General features: G+C 43.1%; 2 protein-coding genes and 1 long non-coding RNA gene across 6 annotated transcripts in view; 1 reads left to right on the top strand and 2 right to left on the bottom strand.

Annotated features, from left to right (window-relative positions):
• snap91a (synaptosome associated protein 91a) overlaps positions 1–497 on the bottom strand; it is a 47,206-nt gene extending 46,709 nt beyond the window's left edge. The window contains 1 exon segment of the mRNA XM_040118172.1: positions 368–497. Within this exon segment, the coding sequence (XP_039974106.1) occupies positions 368–497 (130 nt within the window).
• Positions 498–2,014: 1,517 nt separating this feature from the next.
• Positions 2,015–23,944, bottom strand: part of dop1a (DOP1 leucine zipper like protein A) — a 29,906-nt gene continuing 7,976 nt past the window's right edge. Inside the window, exons 9-38 of one of the 4 annotated variants that reach the window (XM_040117420.1) lie at positions 23,388–23,502; positions 23,114–23,234; positions 22,380–22,499; positions 21,833–21,950; positions 20,829–20,858; positions 19,539–19,805; positions 16,016–16,541; positions 15,502–15,782; positions 15,265–15,417; positions 15,060–15,160; positions 14,599–14,864; positions 12,344–14,474; positions 11,949–12,060; positions 11,530–11,712; positions 10,480–10,605; positions 9,976–10,110; positions 9,457–9,512; positions 9,186–9,290; positions 8,882–8,948; positions 8,485–8,629; positions 7,624–7,703; positions 6,930–7,039; positions 6,491–6,640; positions 5,620–5,681; positions 5,172–5,324; positions 4,715–4,851; positions 4,503–4,558; positions 4,236–4,400; positions 3,855–3,984; positions 2,015–2,772 (exon numbers count right to left, since the gene is read on the bottom strand). In XM_040117420.1, coding sequence (XP_039973354.1) covers positions 2,461–2,772; positions 3,855–3,984; positions 4,236–4,400; positions 4,503–4,558; positions 4,715–4,851; positions 5,172–5,324; positions 5,620–5,681; positions 6,491–6,640; positions 6,930–7,039; positions 7,624–7,703; positions 8,485–8,629; positions 8,882–8,948; positions 9,186–9,290; positions 9,457–9,512; positions 9,976–10,110; positions 10,480–10,605; positions 11,530–11,712; positions 11,949–12,060; positions 12,344–14,474; positions 14,599–14,864; positions 15,060–15,160; positions 15,265–15,417; positions 15,502–15,782; positions 16,016–16,541; positions 19,539–19,805; positions 20,829–20,858; positions 21,833–21,950; positions 22,380–22,499; positions 23,114–23,234; positions 23,388–23,502 — 6,513 coding nt within the window. In that variant the 3' untranslated portion in view covers positions 2,015–2,460. Of the gene's footprint in view, positions 2,773–3,261; positions 3,637–3,854; positions 3,985–4,235; positions 4,401–4,502; positions 4,559–4,714; positions 4,852–5,171; positions 5,325–5,619; positions 5,682–6,490; positions 6,641–6,929; positions 7,040–7,623; positions 7,704–8,484; positions 8,630–8,881; positions 8,949–9,185; positions 9,291–9,456; positions 9,513–9,975; positions 10,111–10,479; positions 10,606–11,529; positions 11,713–11,948; positions 12,061–12,343; positions 14,475–14,598; positions 14,865–15,059; positions 15,161–15,264; positions 15,418–15,501; positions 15,783–16,015; positions 16,542–19,538; positions 19,806–20,828; positions 20,859–21,832; positions 21,951–22,379; positions 22,500–23,113; positions 23,235–23,387; positions 23,503–23,944 lie in introns of those variants that run through there. The other 3 variants (XM_040117419.1, XM_040117418.1, XM_040117421.1) reach the window with 3 other exon arrangements.
• LOC120784013 lies at positions 17,584–23,192 on the top strand. The gene is made up of 3 exons (XR_005706399.1): positions 17,584–17,769; positions 19,579–19,834; positions 23,081–23,192. It is a non-coding gene; the product is annotated as an uncharacterized LOC120784013 (long non-coding RNA).

The raw sequence follows: 23,944 nt of genomic DNA on the forward strand, positions 1-23,944 counted from the left end.
TATCAGGTTTAAGCCTTTGTGGTTTCCCTTTGGTCCTACACTTGATGCTCATCCACTCGGTACAATGGGTGAAGATGCCCTGCTGTAGTTGGGTAATAGGTTTGGTTTGTTCAGTTAAGGTTTAAATTAAAGTAGTGGATGCCTCAAGCACATAGTGTGTGTGTGTGTGTGTGTGTGTGAGCAGATACTGTGGCTGAGGAACCCCTCCAAGCACATTAACACCCCGTGGAGAAATGGATGGGGGAGGCAACCATCATGGTACTTAGTGCACGGCCTAGTTCTGCATGAAGAGGATGGATGGAGGGTCACAGTAGCTAGACAGATGGATAGATGGATAGATGGATAGATGGATGCTTCCTGTACTCACATTCCAGGTGCTTTTTCTTTGGAGCTGTCTGCTCATGTGTGGTGGCTTTACACACAGCTCGGGGCACCTCGGATCCCGTCAGGCTGTACTGCGCCGCGGCGATGCGGTCCGTCAGCGTCTGACCCGACATCTTCTCTCCGCGGAGTCCAACCCTCGACTATCAAGCGTCCGATACGGTCCTACCCCCCACCCCACCCCTTCCCACACCCCGAATGAACGACCAGCCTCGGGAATCCCCGGCTGCTCTCGAAGCAAACCGCAGAAACACGGAAGACTTGAAAAGAAACTGTGGCACACTTTCTACAGAACTGCAATTGACCAGAGTTGCATAACAATACCGAAATCGGCCGGTTCTCACTCAGTCGTGTTGGACCTGCACGCGTTTCGTGAACGGAATTTCTTCCCCGAAGGCCGGTGTCCTCTGAAAATGATAGACTATAGGCTAAACAAGCGAACAAAATATCCAACTGGAAAATCCTGTCCCAGGCTTCCTTTTCTTCTCGGTTAATTTCTTACTGTCGGCCAGCCTCCCTGCCAAACGCGGTCCTCCCCGGATGGAGCTCGTCGCTGCCTACCCCACTACCCCGTCGTCCTTCCCTCCAGCCTCCTGGATAATCCTCACCACCACCACCACCACCACCGCCACCAGTCCCGCAGTCCCGGTGTATCAGCGTGGCGTGCAGGGGAACATCAGGCCCTGGCTGGCATCATCATCGACACCCACCCGACACACACACACAAACACACACCATCCAGCGCAGCGGTTTTCCCTCCTCCTCCTCCTCCCCTGCTTGGACGCTACCCCTCTGCTGCGGCCCACCGTCACCCCGCGAGCCCCGGCGACGCGCGCTTCACACCGGCTCGTCGGATGGCGGTGCTTTTCAGAGCATTGCCGTCGTCTTGTTTTTTTTTTTTTTTTATTAATTTATTTGTATTTCTCACAGCGCCCCGCCCCCCCCGCCGCTGGGTCAAGTGACGCAGTTTTACCAATCCTGCTGCGGGCTCAGTCATCGCGAGAGCAGGGAGGACGCGAGAAAACGCTGGAGGTTGCGAATGCGAGAGGACGCGGAGGGTTTAGGAAGCCGCTCTGCAGCCAGGCTGGATGCTTGTCACGCTGCCACCATACAGTGAAGGTCATATGAAGCGTACTGCTTCATATGACACGAGGGTCTCGTCGTTGATGTAAAACTGCAGCCTCTGAGCGCGAGCCTCTGCCTACGTCCCTGTCCATGGTGCTGATATGACCTGCTCTGGTGTAGTTCTGATTGGACTGGTCATTCTCTGGCATGAGTTTAGTCAATGGCCTGTTGTTCATTTTTGACAGAAAATGCTGATATACATAAATAATAATGATATATGATGATATATTAGCCTATGTGAATATAGTTTTCTGAAAGGGGCCATTCTACTTAACAAATACCTTTATTTTTGTTAAAAATTCTTTACTTTTACTTCAGTGAAATTTCTAGCTTGTAGTGGAGCATTTTTGCACTGTTGTACTGGTACTTTTACTGAAGTAAAGGATCTAAATACTTAGATCAGAACCTGAGGCCCAGTTCGTCTTGAACTAGCTGGCACATACAGCCCAGTTGCAATTTTACACCTGTTCATTTACACACACACACACACGCACACACAAACACACAAAAAAAACATTCTAAGGGGAGGAAGAGTTACCGGTAAGCTTGGGACATTTCAACAGTCTAAACTGTGATGGAGTTATAGTTACAGAGTAACGTTGTGTGAGTGCATTTTAAATGTCATGAGGAGAGTGACACAGCCCATCTAACCCTCCCATTAGAAACTTTATTTATTAAGTCACATCGATATGGAATGGCACAGCATCTTCACTTTGTCCCAAAGGACTCACATGAAATGTTAAAAGTCAGTCATCAAAGCTGCTCCATATATACAAATAATTAAAATTAAATACAATAGCTTTTGAAAAGTAAAATAATCATTATAAATACAAAAAATGTACAAACTATTGTTCCCCATTTGTATTCCCTTGATCTTTAATGTACAGGTTGAGGTTTTTCACTAGTGTTGATCAGTTATGTGTAAATCCCCATGTTCCTCCCCTTGCTGTGTTCTCACGTCTTGATAAGTCCCTCTAGAAAGTCTTTTTCCACCATCTCCTCGATGTTCTGTCGAGCTCGACTCCAAAAGACTTTCTGGCTCTCCAGTTTGTGGCCCTCCTTGTGGCTGGGGAAGGAGGAGTCCGCGGGGTTGTTGTGGGTGTAGACGGGACCTGAGCGGCTGCTGGCCTTGCTGTTGAACACCTGGCTGAGCAGGTTGAAGAAGGGTAGCAGCTGCTCCATGCTGCGGATCACGTACAGTGTCAGCATGAGGTGACCGGGCTCCCAGGACAGGGTTCGGGTGGAGCAGTCCTCCTCCGGGTTTTTCTAAGGGAGAGGGAATAGATAACAAATTACTGAGGTAGAAAAATTAAGGTGCCATTCTTCAGGTGAAGGGAACTGCAGGATGAATGAAATGGGCCCTAACACACACAAAAAACATTCTAAGGGGAGGAAGAGTTACCGGTAAGCTTGGGACATTTCAACAGTCTAAACTGTGATGGAGTTATAGTTACAGAGTAACGTTGTGTGAGTGCATTTTAAATGTCATGAGGAGAGTGACACAGCCCATCTAACCCTCCCATTAGAAACTTTATTTATTAAGTCACATCGATATGGAATGGCACAGCATCTTCACTTTGTCCCAAAGGACTCACATGAAATGTTAAAAGTCAGTCATCAAAGCTGCTCCATATATACAAATAATTAAAATTAAATACAATAGCTTTTGAAAAGTAAAATAATCATTATAAATACAAAAAATGTACAAACTATTGTTCCCCATTTGTATTCCCTTGATCTTTACTGTACAGGTTGAGGTTTTTCACTAGTGTTGATCAGTTATGTGTAAATCCCCATGTTCCTCCCCTTGCTGTGTTCTCACGTCTTGATAAGTCCCTCTAGAAAGTCTTTTTCCACCATCTCCTCGATGTTCTGTCGAGCTCGACTCCAAAAGACTTTCTGGCTCTCCAGTTTGTGGCCCTCCTTGTGGCTGGGGAAGGAGGAGTCCGCGGGGTTGTTGTGGGTGTAGACGGGACCTGAGCGGCTGCTGGCCTTGCTGTTGAACACCTGGCTGAGCAGGTTGAAGAAGGGTAGCAGCTGCTCCATGCTGCGGATCACGTACAGTGTCAGCATGAGGTGACCGGGCTCCCAGGACAGGGTTCGAGTGGAGCAGTCCTCCTCCGGGTTTTTCTAAGGGAGGGGGAATAGATAACAAATTACTGAGGTAGAAAAATTAAGGTGCCATTCTTCAGGTGGAGGGAACTGCAGGATGAATGAAATGGGCCCTAACACAAAAAAAAATGTTGAAGTCCTTTAGTGGGCATTTCCTGGAACATACTCTTGGTAAGAGGCAGTCATTTGTCTTCATCACTTAATAACCTCGTGTAGATAGCGGGAGGCTGAGATACCTTGGCTCGTTTCCTCAGCAGCTTCGCCAGTCGGACCACGTAGGGCTTAAACTCTCTCTGATGAGTCCCCTGACGTCTCACTTCTAATCCTGAATCATCTGAAGCTTCAGGGATGAAGGCCCAGCGGTACCTATAATGAGGCAGAACTCACTCAGAAATAACAGTTTTGATCTATTTAACAAGCCAACAAAGCATTACAGGAGTCACATCTAAATATCTTATTCATGTGTCCATTCAAATACCCTCCACATACTGAGATTGAGCATTCTTGCATTTCAAATTGTCATCACAAATGATGTCTACGGTATTCATCCATCTCATTCCCTGACCCAGCCCTATCACATGTAAAGCCCATTATGACCCGTGCCTGTTTGTACTTACATCTGGAACTGAGGCAGGCTCTCAGGAGGCAGAGCCAAGGCCAGATCCAGGAGCTTGCAGGCAGACAGATAGAGGTTGAGCCAACGCTGGCTGTTGTAGGAGGTGGAGAAGCCGTTACCTCCAGAATAGGTGGTCTCCAACCCAGCCACAGACGGCCCTGATGTCCTAGAGATCGGTAGGAGAGGATAAATGATTAAAGGAACACAGGAAAAAGTAATTCTAATGTTCATTTGCTGCTGCAGTCCAGTTTGCAGTACCAACAAATACCTTGATATGTCTTCATCTGCTGTTAGCTCCTGCTCCATCAGTAGAAACACCTGAACCTACAGGAAAACAGATGTAGAGTGTGTTTGAATGAGTGTGTGTGAGTTCATTTATGTGTGAGTAGGTCAATACCTGTAGAAGACTGGAAGAAAGAAACACATGAAGGAATGGTAAGTGAGAGAAAGAGACTGCAGTCAGGGACATCTAGTGCTCACCAGTTCGGTGATCATGGTGGGCCACAGAGAGGTGAGGTGTTGAGGTGACATGCGCAGCAGCAGCACTCTGAAGAACAGGAACACCTGAGCATGGAGGATGGGCACCTGAGGAAGACGCAGGCTCTCCACCAGACGCTCTGAACACACACACACACACACACACACACAAACACACACCTAAGTACCTGCTCAATGAACGTGGTAAAACATGGAGGATAAAAAAAGATGTAAAAGCTTCATCTGTCAGTGTGGATCTGTAATACAGGGTTTTCAGGTGCTAGATAATACAATCTGTAGCTGGCATACCGGAGATCTTCAGAATTTATCAACCCCAGCCTCCATCAACCCTGTCAACACTTGAATGTATGATTTAGCTGGCTTAACTGTCCATTGGGATTCATGTTTATGCTGCTTGTTGTGGGAAATGGTCTCCCAAAGCAAAGTGTTAAGTGTTTACCTTGTATGTCTGGCAGGTATTTCTGGTACTGGTCCACTTCGCTGCTGTAGATGGTGAAGGCCAGGCGTTTGAGCAGCATGGCCCTCTGCTCAAGCTCAGCGTCTCTGTTGGTGAACAGACTCAGAGAACTGCTCTGGGCTACAGCCACCCGGGCTGGAGAGAGAAGCATACACAGTTTTATCAGTCTATGTGCCAGTCTTTAACCTCTTAATAGGCTCTAACTATTCCACATTAGCATAGGTTTCGCAGCTGAAGGGGCTCCAGATTTAAGTGGAGTGGAAATGCAAGTGCTTGTTTTGATCATGAGACTTTGTAGGATGAGGGTTTAATTCTGCCTGAGATGAGAAGTTAGGAAAACATGATCTGATAAATGGTCCGTAACCACACCCAGTGGTAAGAGCTACACTTATTTACAAATGAAACTCTACTAAAGAATCGTTAGGCTTACTCATTAGGTCTCTGAATGTGGTCTTGTCGTGAGTCATCAGGTGGTCAATGATGGCTCTCCAGCTGAAAAATAGGAGAAATGATAATTTAGATTAATATTTCGTAAACATATAGAGACAAATTACCAGACACAGCCCCCTTATATCTGGCATAAACACTGGCCAATACAAAGTCATGTTGATAAAATATGTGCATAAAAGTTTTTTACACTTTGACTTTGAAATGCATCTCTGCTGTCTCTGAAGTTGATTTTATTCAGCAAAGGGCAGACTGCTAAGAAATTCCTTTATTAACATACTGTAGGTGTATACTGTCTGCCCCTTAAAACGGACTGGAAACACATGCTCTTGCTTCTTCCAGTGTGCACATATGAAATAATACATTACGAATAAATACGTGAATATCTAACCTTTTTGTATGACAATGCTTAATGGTTGGATTTGTGGGTGAAAATGTATTTCTATTTGCATACTTTGTGTGGTGATATGACATCAAAAGCAAGAGTCAACTGAGAAAAATATAGTGGATAACTAAGGGTAAATACCGGACCTGTACTGTAGATCCTTTTTTCTTTATATAGAAACATCCTGACACTCAAGCTGCTTGAAGGAATCTAATGGATAATATTTTTTTCAAGTTTCAAAAATAAGGCCCAATTCTTATGAAGAAAAAAATTATAGCAGGGATAATCACTGATTTTCCATTTTGGGGTGACCTACTTCTTTAAAATGTTGTTTCGTCTTGTATTTTGTAGGATCTTGAGTGCATCTGGTACATCCTGATTCAGTGTGTTTCTTTTTTTGCTCCATGTCAATGCAATCGATTAGGCTACAAGTTAACCCACACACAGTCCAGTTCCCTGTCCTACTCACTGACTGACGCAGGAGGAGTCCATCTGGAAGAAGGTGTGGTCCATGAAGAGGTCGAAGGCCTCCTTCTTCCAGGCACGGCGGGTGTACTGGTACCCACTTAGGCTGCTTAACAGTTGGATGCAGGCCCGGTAGCTGGGGGCGTTGTGAGCACTGCCAGGAGAAACAGGAAACATTACGCTTTCGTATTCAAAACATGCATGTGATAAGCTACGACTCATTTTCACACTTGGCAGTTCAGCACTTCAGCCTTCTTTGTAAGATGAAAAGACTGTATTTTCTCTTTTGCCTGACATGTCAACTTGTTTCAGTTTTATGAAGTTAAAAAATAAACAGTGGAATTTTGTAAGTTACAGCTGTGTAAAACACAATGTTAGCCTCCAGACACAAACATGCAGAAAACGTCAGAGGATATCTCAGTGGTAACAAAGCTTGTCCACACCTGTGGTTGCGGAGGTAGGGCACTACATAGTGCATGATATTAACCAGCAGTGGAATCACCCTCTCCTTCTCGTCACTGTAGAACACCATGTCCAACAGATGAGCCAGCACCTAACAAAAAATAAATTCAGCATTCCCCCATATGCCTTCCGTAAGCATGGCAACACTGACTGAGGTTCTTACAAAATATTATCAGAAAGAAGGCATTCATCTCTAAATATTGAGCTACTTTGATTCCTTGGCTGAAAAATTATATATAGGCACCATGTTACTGCACCAACCAAACGTATGAAAAACTGCACTGTAACATATAGACATATTGCCACAGATAAACCCAATAACAAATAAAGCTTTAAAAAGCTGTAAAACACAGCAGTAAAACGCAGCACACAACACTAAAACCAACAGATTGAGTTACTGATTTACCAATAATGATTTACATTAGAGGTGGGGGGGTGGTCGAAGATCAGCAGTAAGGAGCTTTGGTTGGAGTTTACTGTGTGTAGTTAGAGTACTGTAGGTCTGTGCCTGAGAGCAACAGGCCTAAATATTGGTGGTAAATGTGAGTCAGAGCAGCTTGAGATATAATCAAGATGAACAATGGAAATAACTGGCAGAGCCACTGACTGAGGGCCTGAGAAATACGAGGAGTGCAGGAAGGGTCTAGCTGAATCACAGAGACATGAGTGTTTTACCTCAGCCAACAGTGTGAGGGCGTGAACGCTGTACACTGATGGCGTAAAGCTGGAGGCCTCCATCACTGTGTGCATTAAATCTACAAAACACACATACCAAACATTAACAGCAGATACATAGCAGAAAAATATTAACACCGCCTTTTTGTAGTGTGTTAACAAAAGCATCGAAGTGGTCTGTTTTGACCCCTCACACATAGTTTCAGTCCCTCACATTCAGATTAATTTCTGCAATTGATTTAGCTGGTTTACATTAATCTCTGACTTTAAAATACACTGCTGCTATAAACACAACAATGACCTCTCTCTTGACAAAATACAGACACAAACACAAAAACTACCTACCTACTACTTCACAATCAACTGAACAACTGATCACATATCAGGAGAGAGACCTCACCGGCAACTCAACAACAATGAAACAACCTCAGCCTGTTGATGTGAGCTTCCTTGAGGAATCAGACAGCAACAGTTATTTTTGGACACATATCTATGTGTAGAATGGATGTAAAATGCACTTACACTTAACTTTTAAAGGGCTGACATGGGCGTCTGTCAACATCTACAGGTTATATAAAGGCACATATAAACTTGAATTTTATGGTTGTGCTATATCTGCTTATATCATTAGCACCCAGAAAACTCCCCCAAGTGCTAATACAATGTGGAGAGAGGTAAAGAGAAGGACATATTAAAGCCGTTTTTCTCACATTCCTATTAGACATAGTGTCTAAAATTTTAGTTTAGTTTTAGTAAATTTAGTGTAAAACTAGCTGCTATCTACTGCCGCAATGGCCAGGGATATAGATACTGCCTTCATTGGCACTTTCTCCAATGCAATCAGTGAATTTAAGCACAAACCTTCTACATCAGCTTCCAGGTTGGTTCCATCCACAACTATCTGAGGAGAAGCCTTCACCTCCAAGTTTCTCCTCAACCATGTGGTTTGTTCTAGAGAGGAGCCTGCAATCGTCCCGATGGCCTCCACAACTTTATGAGTCACGTCCTGAATACACGAAGAATATTCAGTTACATTAGTAAGGACTCATATCCTGTCAGCTCGTCTTACTGTAGTTCACTGTGTAATCCTGTGTGACTGCAGAGCATGAAACTAAAGCAAAACTTCACTTGTCATTAAGATGATATAAAAACTACACAACGGCATGGCAAATAAAATGGAAAAAGATATAATCTTACTACAAGACATAAAGCAAACAATTAAGAATTGTACTGGAGTCAAGGTGTTTAAAGTAATTACCTGCAGCTCCCTCTGGTCCTTCTTGCTCTCCAGATTGGGATTCTTCAAAATGAACTCATTCAGAACTCTGAAGAAAAGAAAGACAAATTGAGAGCCATATTACAGAAGTTTAAATATACAATATGTGATCTCTGCAGACTGATTTATTCAAATCCACAATGTGACCAGTTAACTTTGAGCTACCCAATTAATATCCACAAACTGACAAATTTAAGAATAATCGTACAACTGATTCCTCAGAGGTTGTGAAGATATACGGACACCTTTACGACATCTAAAAAGAAGAGAAAGAAGCGAAACCAACCCCAAAATGAGAAACTGGCCCGGGGCAGGCAGGCCTAACTGCACAGAGTCCTTCAGCAGTGCCAGCAGAGATGGCCAGCTATCAACTAAACTGGACACAGGGATCCTAAAACAAAAAACAGGGCACAACACCGCAAGGTAAAAAGTTTTAGAGGTTAGAAGGCTCGGCACAAATGGGACTCTATGAAGATTAGATGGATTAAAACAATAATCGCAGTTAAATAACAAAGATAAATCCGGTATATATCAATGTTGGGAAGCATTGGACTCACCTCTGGACATAGGCATAGAAGAACTGCAGCATGCAGACCTCCAAAGAGAGGTGCTTCTGTAGGTACGGTGAATATAATGTAAATATAATGAATGTCCACAAACAAAGTGAAACTAAAAGACTTAAAGAAAATAAAAGTCCTTGTAAAAAAAACAATGAACAAAAATCACAATATTCTACTCCAAACTTAAGCAAAAACAAAAAAGCACAATTAATATATGCAGTATTTAACACTACAAGCGTCAATCTTCCCCTGTTTCTGCTTTAGAAATATATGGATTTATGATCAAATGAAGTTTAATCCAATTTTCATACTTTAATTCAAATTTAAGAACTTCTGCTGCAGTTGTGCAAATAATGAAATTAGTGATGTGTTTATATTCGGGCAGAAAGCTCTTCCAGCTCTGCAGTGTGTAAGCCTATTGCTGAGGAGTCAGTGATAGGGATGAAACCATTTAAGCTACAGTAACAATACAGCTACAGTACAGCTGACATCAGCATCAAAGGCAGAAACACAAACCTTATCCTTTGCAATGGCAGGTGGCTGTTTCAGAACCTCTTTGACTGTCTGCATGACTGTCTCAGTGCGCATGGCGCTCACTGAACGAACCAGCTCAACCAGCAGCAGCTGTTCTTCACTGGCTACAGGAATCACCTGAAGGACATACAGCATAAATACACGTCAATGGTATAAATGAGTATAGTGTGACAACTTCACTCAAATTAGAACACAGAGGCTTGAATAGAGTATGTGTGTATCATAGTTGAACACACAGCATTTTTTTTTTTTAATGGTACCTACTGATTACATAGTGACTACACACTAGTCAAGCACTGGGTTCTAAATGTTTTCATGGGCAGTAAAGTCCTACTGTTATGTTTCACTCTGCAACTAATAAAAAACATTCTAATTTAACATGCATGCAGAAATGACTAGATTATAAAAGAAAGTTTAAAAAAAAAGAGACAGATTTAAATGGTGGTCAACACTGAAAGGATGGTCAGACTTTTTCACAACACCCACCTTATTTCTGACTGGAGTTTTGACCTGTTTCCTCTCATTCCAAACATAGGCAATTGCTGCCATGAAGTGAGCACCATGGTTCATGGAGATCGGACCCAGCAGCTCTAGAATTTGCTGACGGAGGTTCTGTAGAACAGATTTAAGCGAGGACCTAAGGTTAGACCTAAACAGTTTATTATGCAAACAATTTCAGTTGCAATTCACTACAGGCTTTGTCACTGCCAACATCTTTTAAATATATATTTTGCAGTATATTGTGATACGAAAAACACAACTGAATGCAAGAAATAAATCAAACACAGTGTTATATCATTTAAGTACTTAGGGGACATTTCATGTTCAGATATGTATCACACGCTACCTTCCACATGTATTCTCTTAACTGACACAAAATAAATGGTCAAACAACATTATCATTAATGTTGTTCTGCTCTGAAGTGCTATGCCAACTGCCCTCTAAAGTGCTCAGACTCACAACGGATGGCCTTTAATTGTTCTTCCTTCAGGGACACAGGCCCTCTAATGATTACAAACTACGTTCTGTGTAGGGCAAAAATCACTGTGTTATCTCAGTGAAAATTACATTACCAGCCCACCTCCAGAAAAACAAATTCCATCTGGACAAGGCTTAGAACTATTTGAGGAAAAATACAGAGCTATAATTACTGAAAAAAGTCCTTTACTGTCTGTAATGAGATTCTGTTCTCACTGTTGAGACCAGTAATCCAAGTACTGTGCATGGAGTTATTGGGATAGGCTGCCCACATATTTAGATTAGCCCTGGAAAGGTTTTGTGGTTTGATGTACACCAAACACTACAGTTTCCTGGTCTAAACCTGACCTCTGTTATGTGCTGCCGGCAATTTAAATATTGCCCAAAAAACAAAACTGACTTCATCATATGTGCTATTTGATTTTTTGGGGATGAAAGAGACAAAAGGCAATCCAGTTGAATGACTGGGGCTTCTTTACCATTTAGCTAGACTGCCTAAATCTGCATTATGATACATTTTGAGTCTTTGATGGAAAAACTCATGTTTCCTGGTGTACCTTCGTGGAGCCCAGGTTGATGTTGGAAGTGGAGGCAGCAGAGGCAGCAGCTGGCTTGTCGGAGTTGTCAGCCTGGTGGAGGACACTCCACAGTAGGGTGACAGAGGACATGATGGTATGGAGGATGGACAGGATACCCGAACGAGCCTCAGCCAGGTGCTTCTGGTCAACACTCACTTGTAACTGAGAGGCAGGAGAGGCAACAAAACCATCAGTACTTATGGTACAATACAGTAATATGAAATGAAATAGAAAATGTCGAGCACATCTTATTATACATTATACTCACAAATTTATCAAATAAGGACAGAAAAATCTAAAATACAGCAAAGGAGGGCTGTATTCAGAATTGCTATATATGAGCAAGTCTATGTACAAGTTTTACACTGCTACAATAATTTGGTGTACAGCACCCTCACCTGGTGGTACTGTGAACTGGGATCCAGTAGGCAGTAATGGATGATGGCCGTTATGCCCTCGAGCATTGTCAGAATCAAGTCAGGAGGGATGCAGAGAGCCATCCACTGGGGTCTGGAAGATAAAGGGAGAATATGCAGTTTAATCGGTGTATATTTTTGAATTATTATTTTTTAACATGTCTATAAAAAATTTGGAATTTTACACATTAAGCAGAATTGGTACATTAGAAAGATGGATGGTCTGCAGGAGAGCAAGTGCATCCGATGGTCAAGGGTACCACCAGGTGGAACCCATGGTATGATCTTTTATTGCACTGTACAGTCTGTATGATGTAACTGATTGCAGTCACCATAACGGTATGTCATATCAATAGAATCCATGTAGATGTTAATACCTGGTGTCAGTTATTCCGGTCTCATATCGGTACTGCTGAAGAAGGTTGTCCAGGTTCCTGCACAGCTGCAGAGTGACGGAGGCCACCACCCTCCTCAGCACCCTCCCCATGTATGGCAGGGTGGCTGTTATGAGCCCGATCCACTGGGGGTGCATCTTACAAGCATGGTGCTGGTGAAGTGCCCTGATCACTGCACACAGGAACATACCTTGCGCTGTGATAGGCTGTCCATGGAGGTATTGCAGTGATGTCATTGGCTGCTGAGGGTTGACATGCTCCACTTCTCCACCGAGAATCTCAAACCCTGCCCCAACACCAACTCCTGTCCCTCCACCACCTGCCCCTCCTCCCACAGGTCCTCCTTCTCCTCCCTCATCTGCTGGCACCAGGACTCTGTGCTCAAGTACAACAAGGCTCTGCAACAGTCTTAACAACTGTGACTGGACTGCACTACAGCTGTCAATCTGGTCCTCTGACAGGTTGATCACACTATCCTCTGACAGACCCTCCTCAACTGTGGCAATGTTAACACCTGACAACCGTTGCTCATGCCATTTCTGGGCGCTGAATATGGAGGAGAGCAGGCAATGGAGAACCACCTTTTGAACTTTGCACTTAAAAAGGACATCACTGATGAAACTAGCAAAGCCCTTAGCCGAGCCACCTGTAACTTTGGCTAGCTCGCTGAAGAGGAGAGCTAAGACCTCCACACTGGTCAACTGCATGGCTCGGTTCCCTGCCAAGTCCTGAGGGCCTGCTGCCAAGTGGGCAGAGTAATAGCTTCTTAGGAAATAGAGACAAAGCGAGATGATGATCTCCAGGTACATGGCGCTGCGAAATGAGTGGGAGTGGGAGTCCTGGGGGATGGGGCAGTAGAAGTCTTTGCCCATAACGGAGACTCTGTGACGTGCTAGGAGGTTTTGGAGCAGAGAGAGCTGTGGAGTGTAGGTGTTGTTGATGCTGGTGGTGGAGATGGCACTTACAAACCCTGAGGGAGCGGCTTTCAGCATGGCTGCGATGGCTGACAGGGCGTGGAGGGCCCGGGAGGAGTCGTACAACTGGAGGTAGAGCAGGACATGCTGGTAGAGAGGATGGATGTTAAAACGAGTTGGGGCAGAGGATGATCTGCATCCTGCGACACGGACCCCCCCAACAGTCCCACCAGGACCCCCGCTGGGTGAGCCCGTGTCACTCTCAATCTCTGATACCTCGCCTTCCCCACAGCTGTACCAGTTCTCTAGATCCAGGCTATCCCCAAAGAAAATACTGGGTGGCCGCAGTTTCTCAGCTTGATTCGCTGCCTTTCTCTGTCTCTCCTCCTCTTTCCTCTTGGCCTTCTTGATTTTGGGCTTTGCCCCTGGAGATTTGTCTGCCAGCCTCTCCATGATCTTCCCTTTAAGGCTAAGCTGGGTGCTGCTATGGCTACGTTTACGGGCCTGAGGGTCATCCACCCGCAGGTTGTGGTCCGGGGTGGTTGGGTCAGAGCTGTCTGGCAACGTGACAATAGAAGGAGATGAACTATGACGGGTGATACCCTCTTTGTGCTGCTCCTCTGCCGATATATCTGCCTGTGTGACAGAGAGGAACTCCAGCGTGCCTCCAGCCAGCATCTCTGGCACAGTCCGGTGGCTGGAGCTGGGAGGAGGACCTGAGTCAAGTCGGGGACCAGTCGAGGTATCTGAGGAAGTGCTGTCTGTGTCTGTCTGTGGCCAATTTTCAGGTGGAGGTGAGACTTCAAGAGATCCCTCATCTACTAAACTCAGAACCCTGTCTATTAACTCTTTGATAACAGCGGCAACAACCTCTTCTATAGAGTCCTCAGACATGTCATCTGAGGAACCAGGCTGTTGGTCTGAGCCATTGACTGTGCTGTTGACACCCTCTGGTTCCTCAAAGCTGCCATTTTCCACTGTTGATGAATGAGAGCCACTGGACCCTGAGCTCTGGGGCTCCCCCTGCTGGTCAGCAGACTGATATTCACCAGCTAGTTGTAAGTTCTCACTGCTCAGGCTCAGCAAGGACAGGCTGTCACTCAAGGGGTTGACCGTCAGACAGAACGGCTCCATGTCACCCATCGCCATGCCTTGGAGCTCATCTTGTGTAACACTCCCCACGTGGATAAGACTGAAGTCTAATGAATGAAAGAAACAAGAAAAAAGTTTAAAAGTTTACATAAACAGATGCTCTTATCATGAAAAAAGAAACAAACTGGATGTAATAAAGGTCACTATTGGCAAAAAACAGGTACTGCTCACTGTCTGAGAAGCCTGAGTCCCTGGTGTAGATGGCTTCTGATGGCCCCTGTTCAGGTGGTTCAGGACAGACCTGGGCCCAGTGCCGCTGGGCTTGTACCCTCTGAATGGACACTCGATGGGTCTTAGGGTGGAGCAGAAGGAGGAGAAGTGGCTCAAGGACCCGAGCAATGTCATGTCTCTGAAGGACCTGATTCAGCCAAGCCCGACCAACAGCACTGGTACATGGGTCCCAATAACTCAGACTGTCTAGCATGATGAAAAGAGATCTGTAGGACCAAGTGAAAAGAAGTAGAGAGAGAGAGAAGAGAGGGTAGTGTGGATAAGAGAGAAAGATAAAAAGAAAATGAAAAGGACATTGAATCACAGGAAAGGCCCTTGATGCAAAATATAACTGTATTGAGGGAGGCCCCTTCAAATGAATTAAGCACCATTAACCATGCCATCAACACATCCTGACCTACCTGTCAAACGTACGACTAAAAGGAGAGGACTTGTTGACGTTCAAATCTCGTGTCAAATGCCACAGCACAGAGAACTTCACATGGGCCTCCAACCGAATTCTCTGAAAGAAAATGTGCTTCAGAATGGATTTCATGGTGTGTGTGCTTCTGTTTTGTGTGTTATGTGTGGATATGACCTGGCAGGTAATATGTGCATTATGCTGACCTTGTCTCTGTGCATGAGTTGCTGGCTGATGACGTCCTCACAGATGCTGGAAGAAGGCACCAGGTTGTGGAGCTGGTAGAAAAGCTCCACACTGCGTTGATGGTGCTGAGGAGTTCCTTCACCCAACTGGTCCCACAAAATCAAAGCCACGCTCTGAACAAAAGATTATAGAGTAAAGAACCTTGAAAAAATGAAGATCACAAATAATTCCACTATAACCTGAAACAAGATCTCTACCTTGAAGACGTCCGTCTTGTCAGCGATGTACTTTAGGATTCCCTGAGTGAGTGGTGGCCTGATGACGACAGCCACTCGACCCTGGCTAGGGCTCATGGGCTGTGCGGACTCTGTGTCACTGGATGCCACGCTCTCAGCCGTCACCATGGCAACTGACTGGGCTAGTCCTACTAGATCCATGAGTAGGGAGATGGCAACGCCCTGCAGGCTGAAGTCACTGGCCAGGCAGCAGGCATCCATCAGTGTCTGCAGCCACACTGGCAGACGGACCTGCTCACTGTCTGTATGGATGCAGAAGGGATATACAGTAAAGTAGTACATCTTTATCTTTTACTCAGTGGTCTTATTGTCTTTAAAAAAAAAAAAAAAAAAATGTCCATCATCACTCCTCGTCTTCAAATATTCAAATATTCAAATGCCCCCCAATTAAGCACAGCAACAGCTTGCATACAGTAAGTACTTATAAAAGAAAGAAGCTTCCCTCATTCATTATTACAGTGTTTTTGGTGCTTACCCAACTGCTCTTCCTGTGTGGGTGAGGACTTGAGGTTACCCTCTGCGATGTAGACAGGGAAACTGGAGCATTCTAGGAAGAGCTGGCAGGCAGCAGTGAAGGCAGCAACAAACTCCCTCTGAACCATCCCAGATCCTGAGCATAACTCAGTATGATCACAGTGGTGGGAGCCCTCTGAAGCCAGGGGCCCCAACTGCATCACCACATTTCTTTCACCATCAGGTCTGTCCACCCGCCCAGGGTTAATATACAGGGAGATAAGTCGGGAGAGAAACTGTTGGAAATGCTCTAGGCAGCACTGCATGACAGGTTTGTCCAGAGGCTTGGTCTGTGATGGGCCTGAGGAGCGACGGCCTGTTTTGACTGCTGGGTGGGAATGGGGGATTCGTTCTGTTTCGTCTGGGCCATCTCCCTGGTACTGGACAAAGTCTGTGAAGCCACTTTCTGAGGAGCGACTGCTGGGAGGATTTTCCCCATCCTCAAACACCTCCCCACTGCCAGGTAGCTCCAGAGTAGCAGGGAGAGCCTGCAGGAAGAGAGAGTCAGACAGGTGATGAAGGATGTTCAGCAAAGAGTGATGAAAACAGAGGAGAAAGGTGTGTTTTGCCATCCTGAAAATACAGCAAACCAGGAAATTTCCAAGTGCAGATTCTGTATATTCCCACAGAGCATTTGTGACCGTGATACTCTATTGATCTTTCTTTTGCCAATCACTTTATGAATGTGACCTTAGCTCTTTGTTTCCCTGAAAAGTAGTTTTCTTTACAATATAGTAAAGTACTAACACAGTAAAAGTAGCAAACATAATGTAAAAAAGGTTTTATATGCGTAGTGCATAGTGCAGAGTATGTGCTTTATTAAAATACAAGAATAAGCACTGTTTGGTGATTCAAATTCAAGGCACCTTGTCATTGTTTTTACAGATATTTGGCAAAGAATATCCAAATTTTTAAAAAAAACAAAAAAAACATAAATTTAAACCAACTACCATCACCAGCTATTTTTTGTCTTCACACTCTGAAAATATGTTTCCTGCATCTGGTCAAAGAAAGTGAAAAGAAAAATTTTAAGAAATGCAAGTGAGGTGCTGATAATGCAATCCAGTCCTTATGAGTAAGTTAGAAGAAGAAGAAAAAAATTAAAAGGGATAAACTACAGTGTTTTTAGTGTAATTTTAATATAGCAAAATTAGCCAAACTTACATAAAAAATATAAAATATTTGCAAGATTTGTTTCTGCATTTCAATGTGGATACATTTATCATTTATACAGATTAGAAGAATACTATTGACAAGTGTATCCCTGTTCAACATGCTTTGAATTTATGTCCGGTTTCCCTAAAGGCTCTGTACAAGTGCTCTCAAATGCCCTGGCTGATAAGAGCTCGAGTCAGGTTAAAGTTGGGGGAGGCTATGCTGGATATTATATGATGTCACCAAACTCTATGTACTAATAACAATGATAACTAACAGGAGTGTGAGGGATATGTCAATCAACTGTAGTGTGGACGCGTCCACGCAGCCCCGAGTAGCGGTCTAACCTGGCAACATAGTAAAAGTAAAAACACCTGCGTGCATGAGCGATGTGTGCGTAGATGCTACTGTCATGGCATGAAAATCACAGGTGTAACTAATAACTCAAATGAAGGCTCCGTTCAATTAAGTGTCCCAGTAAGTCATTCCAGTGAGCCAGCATGCACAATATTGTGGCTCCTGGAACTCTTCACCTAGATGGAATGCAGCCCTTTTTTAAAGGTAAGTAAATACCACTCTGCTTTTTCCGCAATAGCATAACAAAATGTGTGATGTATAAAAAGCTCTAATGATCAAATGGCTAGCCCCACCAACAAAATCTAAAATACAGGATTGTAACCTGCCAACACTCAAAAAATTGATTGACAGGTCCTTCCATGGAGGGACTAGCACTAGACAATAATTATGTCTTATTATTAATGTTTTCTGATGTAGTTATGATCAGATGGGAAATGTATGATTATTTTTAATACAGAAGTTAAACTGCCTTTATATTTACAGTATATGACAATAGAAGGGTTGAGCAAAATGGCAGTACCTAATATAAGACCTAATATATGTCAACTTGACTACTGCCAGAGATGTTGAAGGCAATGTTGCACATGAGTGAGCAGGACTGTCTTCATGTTTTCTTCATTAAATTTCCAGAAATTGTAATATAGAACAACATAGACTGAAACTGCAATGTAAAATTACAGACACCTGGATAGAAGACTTTATCCATGTCCGATACACTTACCAGTCATTTATTCAGTAAAAACTGTATGCCAAACTATTCCTTGTAATAATGGTGATCTCTCAACAGACAGACACATTAAACAAATATTAACCTTAACAGACAAACCATGACCTTTCACTGCACTGTGTCCTGCACACTGGTTATTTTATAGTGAGGCTGCATACACAGCTGTCGGGTCTGACCTGAGGGACTAAGTGTAGACTGAACTGTACACCAGACTTACATCCTGCTGCAGGCGGACAGACTCACAGACCTAAAAGTTCATACAGTCCTCTGTCACAGTCAGCCTGTGGGGGCCTAAGGGCTTCGTGGGATACATTTTGATCAAGGCATCATGCACATTCTGGAGCCTGGACTCAGATGGCACGTTAGCCAGCACATTCTCTATATGCCCCTCAGGGTGGGGGGTGGGGACGTTATAGTATTCAGTGGATGTATGCGGGGTGTTTTCCACTCTGATGGATATGGCACACCCAGGAGGCATCACAGGCTAGTCTACTCCCCTGCTTCCTTAGAGAGAAAAGGCGAGCTGGGCTCAGCTGTTGGTTATCCATCTTCTTTCTACTTGTCATGGGCCTACCTCAATCCATTTAACCCGTCTATCTCTAGACATGGGGCTGAGTGACTAAACTTTTAATCATGCCTCACTGAGCTCTATAACACTTAAACAACCAGGTTGCTGGACAGGGACCAGGAGGACCAGGACTGCCAAGAGAAGCATTTGTTCTGAACAAGTCTTCAAATGCCTCGTGTCAAGGGATTTGGGGATGGCAGGGCCACCCAGCCAACTGCAGCACATGGCAGGAGGCTGACAGAAGGAAACAAGAGCTGGAAGGGGCCCTGTTCAGGGACCAGGGAACACCATCAGAGCCTGAACTTATGGTTTTTTGGGCAATAACTAGGGGAAGTGGGTTGTATAGGTCAAACTGGGATTTGTTCTGACTGGGGCAGCAACAGGGTTTGTTTTTTATCAAAGATTTTTAAAAGATCAGAGACAGAACAGAATTATACACTGGCAATGTTTTTCTAACTCAAAGATTGGCACAGCAGTGGCACTGTTATTGTTTTGGTGCTTGTGAACAATTTTAACTTCTGACCACTAAAAGTGAACAGATACTCTGATCTTATCATGATCAGAGTATCAGTGTCAGGAAACACATGATATTCAACACTTCCCAATTATTTTCTTTTTTCTAATGGAAAAGAGTGTTGCCATTTAATTTTTATGGAATATTTTAATCATTTTCCTCACCCGTTTGTCGTCCTTGTCTCTGCTCTTATCCCTTGCTGAGTTTGAGGAGTTGCCAGTGGAGTTAGAGTGACCTTGAGCCTGGGAGCCTGAGGGCAGGGCCAGAGGGGACACCAGCGGTGGCTGCACTTTGCTGAGGATCTTGGAGCAGAGACGAAGGCAGTGGGTGAGTTCCCCAAGGCCCAGCGCCTGCAGGTGGCAGGTCAGAGCTGCCACCATGCGCAACAGCAGCTGAGGAAGATGCTCTGTCTGGATCTCTATGTACGTCTCCTAAACATTTTGGAAAACACAAAAGTGAAGTAAGTTGAAGGTACAATTGCTGGGTATCTGGAAGGAGGTGAACCTAATAAAAAGTAACTATGGCTGGTAACTTAATTAGGGTTCCACTGGACTATTGAACTCTTCATAAAGATTGATGTATTACAGCTTGCTTGATTAAATGTGATCAAATACGCATTCAAATCTAGAATTATCCTCTTATCTCTTCTCCCTCTGGTTTTATCCTGACACTACATTATCATCAGGACAAAATATTATGTTACTCTCATTTTCCGTCTAAGAAATGTCAATATTTAAAAAGCCTGAGGAAGTTAGTGTATAAAATTTTCAGCAGTTGAACATTGAGACCATTTATCCAAAGACATCTCCCCCATCCTCTGTGTTTGTATGTTGGCTGTTCTTTTTATTATTTAAGTAAAATATATATATGATGAAATGAAGGCTTTACACACTTAGATCCAATTCAAGCCCTAAAGACCTAAATGTAGGGAACCTACTTTTCTCGATATTTGATTTTTATGGCCTTCTTGCACCTTAGCATGGTTTTTAAAAAAAAAAAAAAAAAAAAAAAAACAAGTATTTTTCTCAACACATTTTTATGAAAGAGCAAGAAAATAACATCCAAATGATAAAAAAAAAAGCATTAAATCATGGAGCAAATTAAAATACTCATATTTCTTACAAATATGTGAGCAATGCAATAGCATATAACACATGCATGCTTAACAGAAAGCACACACTGGGCAGAGATTTCATTTTCACAAGATCCACATCAAACAGCCAGGATAAGTTTTCACCACACATAATGACTTTTATAATTCCACTTCTCCCTTGGGATCATGTTCATTTTGGGTATTAAAATATGTCAATTAGTCAGTCATTCTGAAATGATCACTCAAAGCAAGGCAGGAACAAAGATGGCCTGAGGGATGTTGGCAGGACGTTGCAGAAATGTTAATCGTAGCCTCAGTGAAGCAAGGTGAGGTGAAAAAGCAGGAAAGAGCAGTACTTTACCTGGCAGATTACCCTCATGCTTCTAGTAGGCTTCAAGGAGAAAGAGCAGATAGATTGAACAGACAGGAGCAAGCAGAGCACAGGCCACACAACACTTTAATTTGCAGAAACACACACACACACACACACACACACACACACACACACACAAACACACACTCTCCCTCTCTCACTTACAGTGTCACAGAACACAAGGTTCTTTCTCAATCAAACAGACAGACACACACATACAAGCATTTAAACAGGGTAAAAAAAGACTGAGGGATTTCCAAACTATTCAGATTGGAAATACTGTATAGACAAGCATATTTCTAGAGGATGCAAACAACATTTTGGCAGGGAAACTAAACAAACAGGCATTTTGAACCTGTGTAGGGATTGCACATATACAGACACAGAACAGATGTGAGGCGCGCGCACACCCTAGTGGTGGCCATTACATCCCGAAACTTGACCCAGAAATGGAGTTGGATGACAAATCTGACAACATGAAGGCCAAATTGCAAATGGTCATAAATGTTATTTGTAGGGAGAATTTTGGATTTAAGAAGGAAGTGTGTGAGCCAAGAGGGAGAGAGAGATAAAGAATGAGATTAAAAGCCTAAGCAGGGGTGGGAGACAAGAGACTGTAGAAGAGGGAAGAGAGAGAATGTGCTGGAAAGGTACAAAAACAGAGGACATTTTTGAATAAAACGAAATCTATAAAGGAAAGGAGGTGGAAACATGAAATGGTTAAGAATAAGAATGAATAAAGACAGACAAGGAAATAAAGGAAAAATTGAGCAATAAAGCAGTATTGAAAAGACAAAGTACAGAAAGAATGAAGAGTGAAAAGAACAATGTTAAAGTGTGAAAGAGAAAAAGAAGGAACAAAAGCAATGCAAAAGAAAATGATGGTAGAGTGGAAGTAAAGACGGAACGGAAGGAAAAGAAAATTGAAGACAGACATACAGAAAGAGAGAATAAGGCAAGAATGAAAGAAAGAAAAGAAAACAAATTCTCACCAAGGAAACAATATCCAGTAGGAAATCAACCAGCTGACAGAACTCCACCAATGAGAGCTCAGGAGGGTCTAAACTCCCAGAGTGCCGCTGTGCATGTGGGCTGCTTTCCATTGTCCTCCTGCAACAGATGTATATTTTGAAAGATTTTGAGTACAGTAAGATGGTTAGCGGTTAACTTCGGTGTTTAGATTTTGAAAATGTTGCCAATGTGTAGATCCACTTTGTTAAAATTAGAGTTCTGGTGTGGGTGTAATGGTATGAGAAAAAGTATCTTGGCACGTTTAGCCTCTGGAGCCAGCTGAGCATTCAACACCACAGCGTACTGAAACAAGAGTAGCAGACTTGTAGCATCCCATTTCCTCTTCATGATCAGGAAATCCCCAGCAGCATAATGAACTGCTCCAAAACCAGCAGCGATTTTTGTTTTCCCCTTTTGTTGCCCACTGATAGTTAGAGTTTAACCCGTAATGTTGATGATGCTAGTTAGGTGTGCCTCAGAAAGGGGCAACTTCAGTGTATATGTAAACATTCAGCTACATATACAAACCTGCAGCACTCCTCAAACCAGCGAGCGATGTAGTCCCACATGTAGTACGGTTCAAACGAGTTGAACAGGAGATTGGCTGTTTTAATAAGTTCTGCTGTCTTCTTATTCTCACGTAGTTTGCTAAGAAAGACGACAAAATTTACGTTCATTAGTTACATACAAGATTCAAGCTTCAATTTCTTCATCTAAAAAAAAAAAAAAAAAAAAAAAATCATAAATTGTATGGATGAATACACTAACTAAAAGAAATAAAATATATAAATTACGAATCAATTATAATGAATCAATTAAGTTTTTTATTAAGCAAAGATATCAAAGTATTTTCACAATTTACAAGGCAAGATTTACAGAATTAAAAATAAAATACAAAAATTTGATTCTCCATCACTCCATATTCCTCCAATTGTGACGTTCATTTGTCATTATTTGGCAAACCTTTTTCAAATTGCATATATTTTCATATTTCTGTGTTGCAATTTTACTTACTTTCCATTAACGTTTTTTTAAGTATTTTGTAATGCTGTTTTATATTCATGTATTACTCACTTATTCAATTTTCTAACATTGTATCTGTTAATCAGATGTTATTTTCTGTAACATGTCCCATTTGTTCTATTTGACCCATATTTTTCTTTAATGATGCAACAACCAAATTTTTACTACAGTGTTCATTTAATTTTTATCATTCCTAATGTCTAAAGGGCCCAGACAGGCAAGTGTTGGACTGGACTGACCTGCTGAGGTGTGTATGGTCTTTGCTGAATGGACTCTGGTTTTGGAGGTCCAACTCTGTTCGGCACTGCGTGTATAGAGTCCGAAACACCTCAATCAAAACATCCTCTAGGATTGCTGGACCTGGACAGAGACACATACAGAAAATAGGGGTAATATAAACAGTGGATGAATACATATTAAATGATGTAAATTTGACAGGCTGCATGTGCAATATGTGTCATAATTTACTTATTTACAACTAACTAGACTGGTGGTGTCCACATATTGACATACCAAGCTCGGGTTTGTCCAGCAGACTGATCAGAATGCGAAATGGCTTGAGGTCGTGCATGAGGATGCTCTCCTCTTCCCCACCTCGGGCCTTGCCCTGCAAGATCCTGACCATTGCCTGAAAACCCATGCGCGCATGCACACCCAAACGCGTACATACACAAGCGCACACACACACACACACACACACACACACATATATTTGTAAACTCCCGAGAAACTTTTCACACGGCTGAGGGCACTTTTTAATTTGCTTTGGTTTTTCATTTGTTTTGCTTCCTATAATATTTGGCAGAATCAATCTCATGTTTGCATTGATGCCCCTTTCATTTTTTATCCTTTTCCTTTCCATGTTTCACGCTTCGTCTGCCACATAATGGGCTGATGCGTGGAACAGGCGGTCTCTGTAGTACCAACCTTCTCCCAATGGAGGGAGCTCCAAAAGCTAGCTCAGAGCAGATGGCAGAGGAGCACACAAAAAAAACAAAAACAAAAAAGTACTTTCAAAAACAAAACTTCCCGTCCCTGTTGCTTTCTGTGCTCCCTGTTCCAACCCCTGG

The sequence above is a fragment of the Xiphias gladius genome, chromosome 22 (genome assembly GCF_016859285.1).
Source record: "Xiphias gladius isolate SHS-SW01 ecotype Sanya breed wild chromosome 22, ASM1685928v1, whole genome shotgun sequence".
NCBI classification, from domain to species: domain Eukaryota; kingdom Metazoa; phylum Chordata; class Actinopteri; order Istiophoriformes; family Xiphiidae; genus Xiphias; species Xiphias gladius.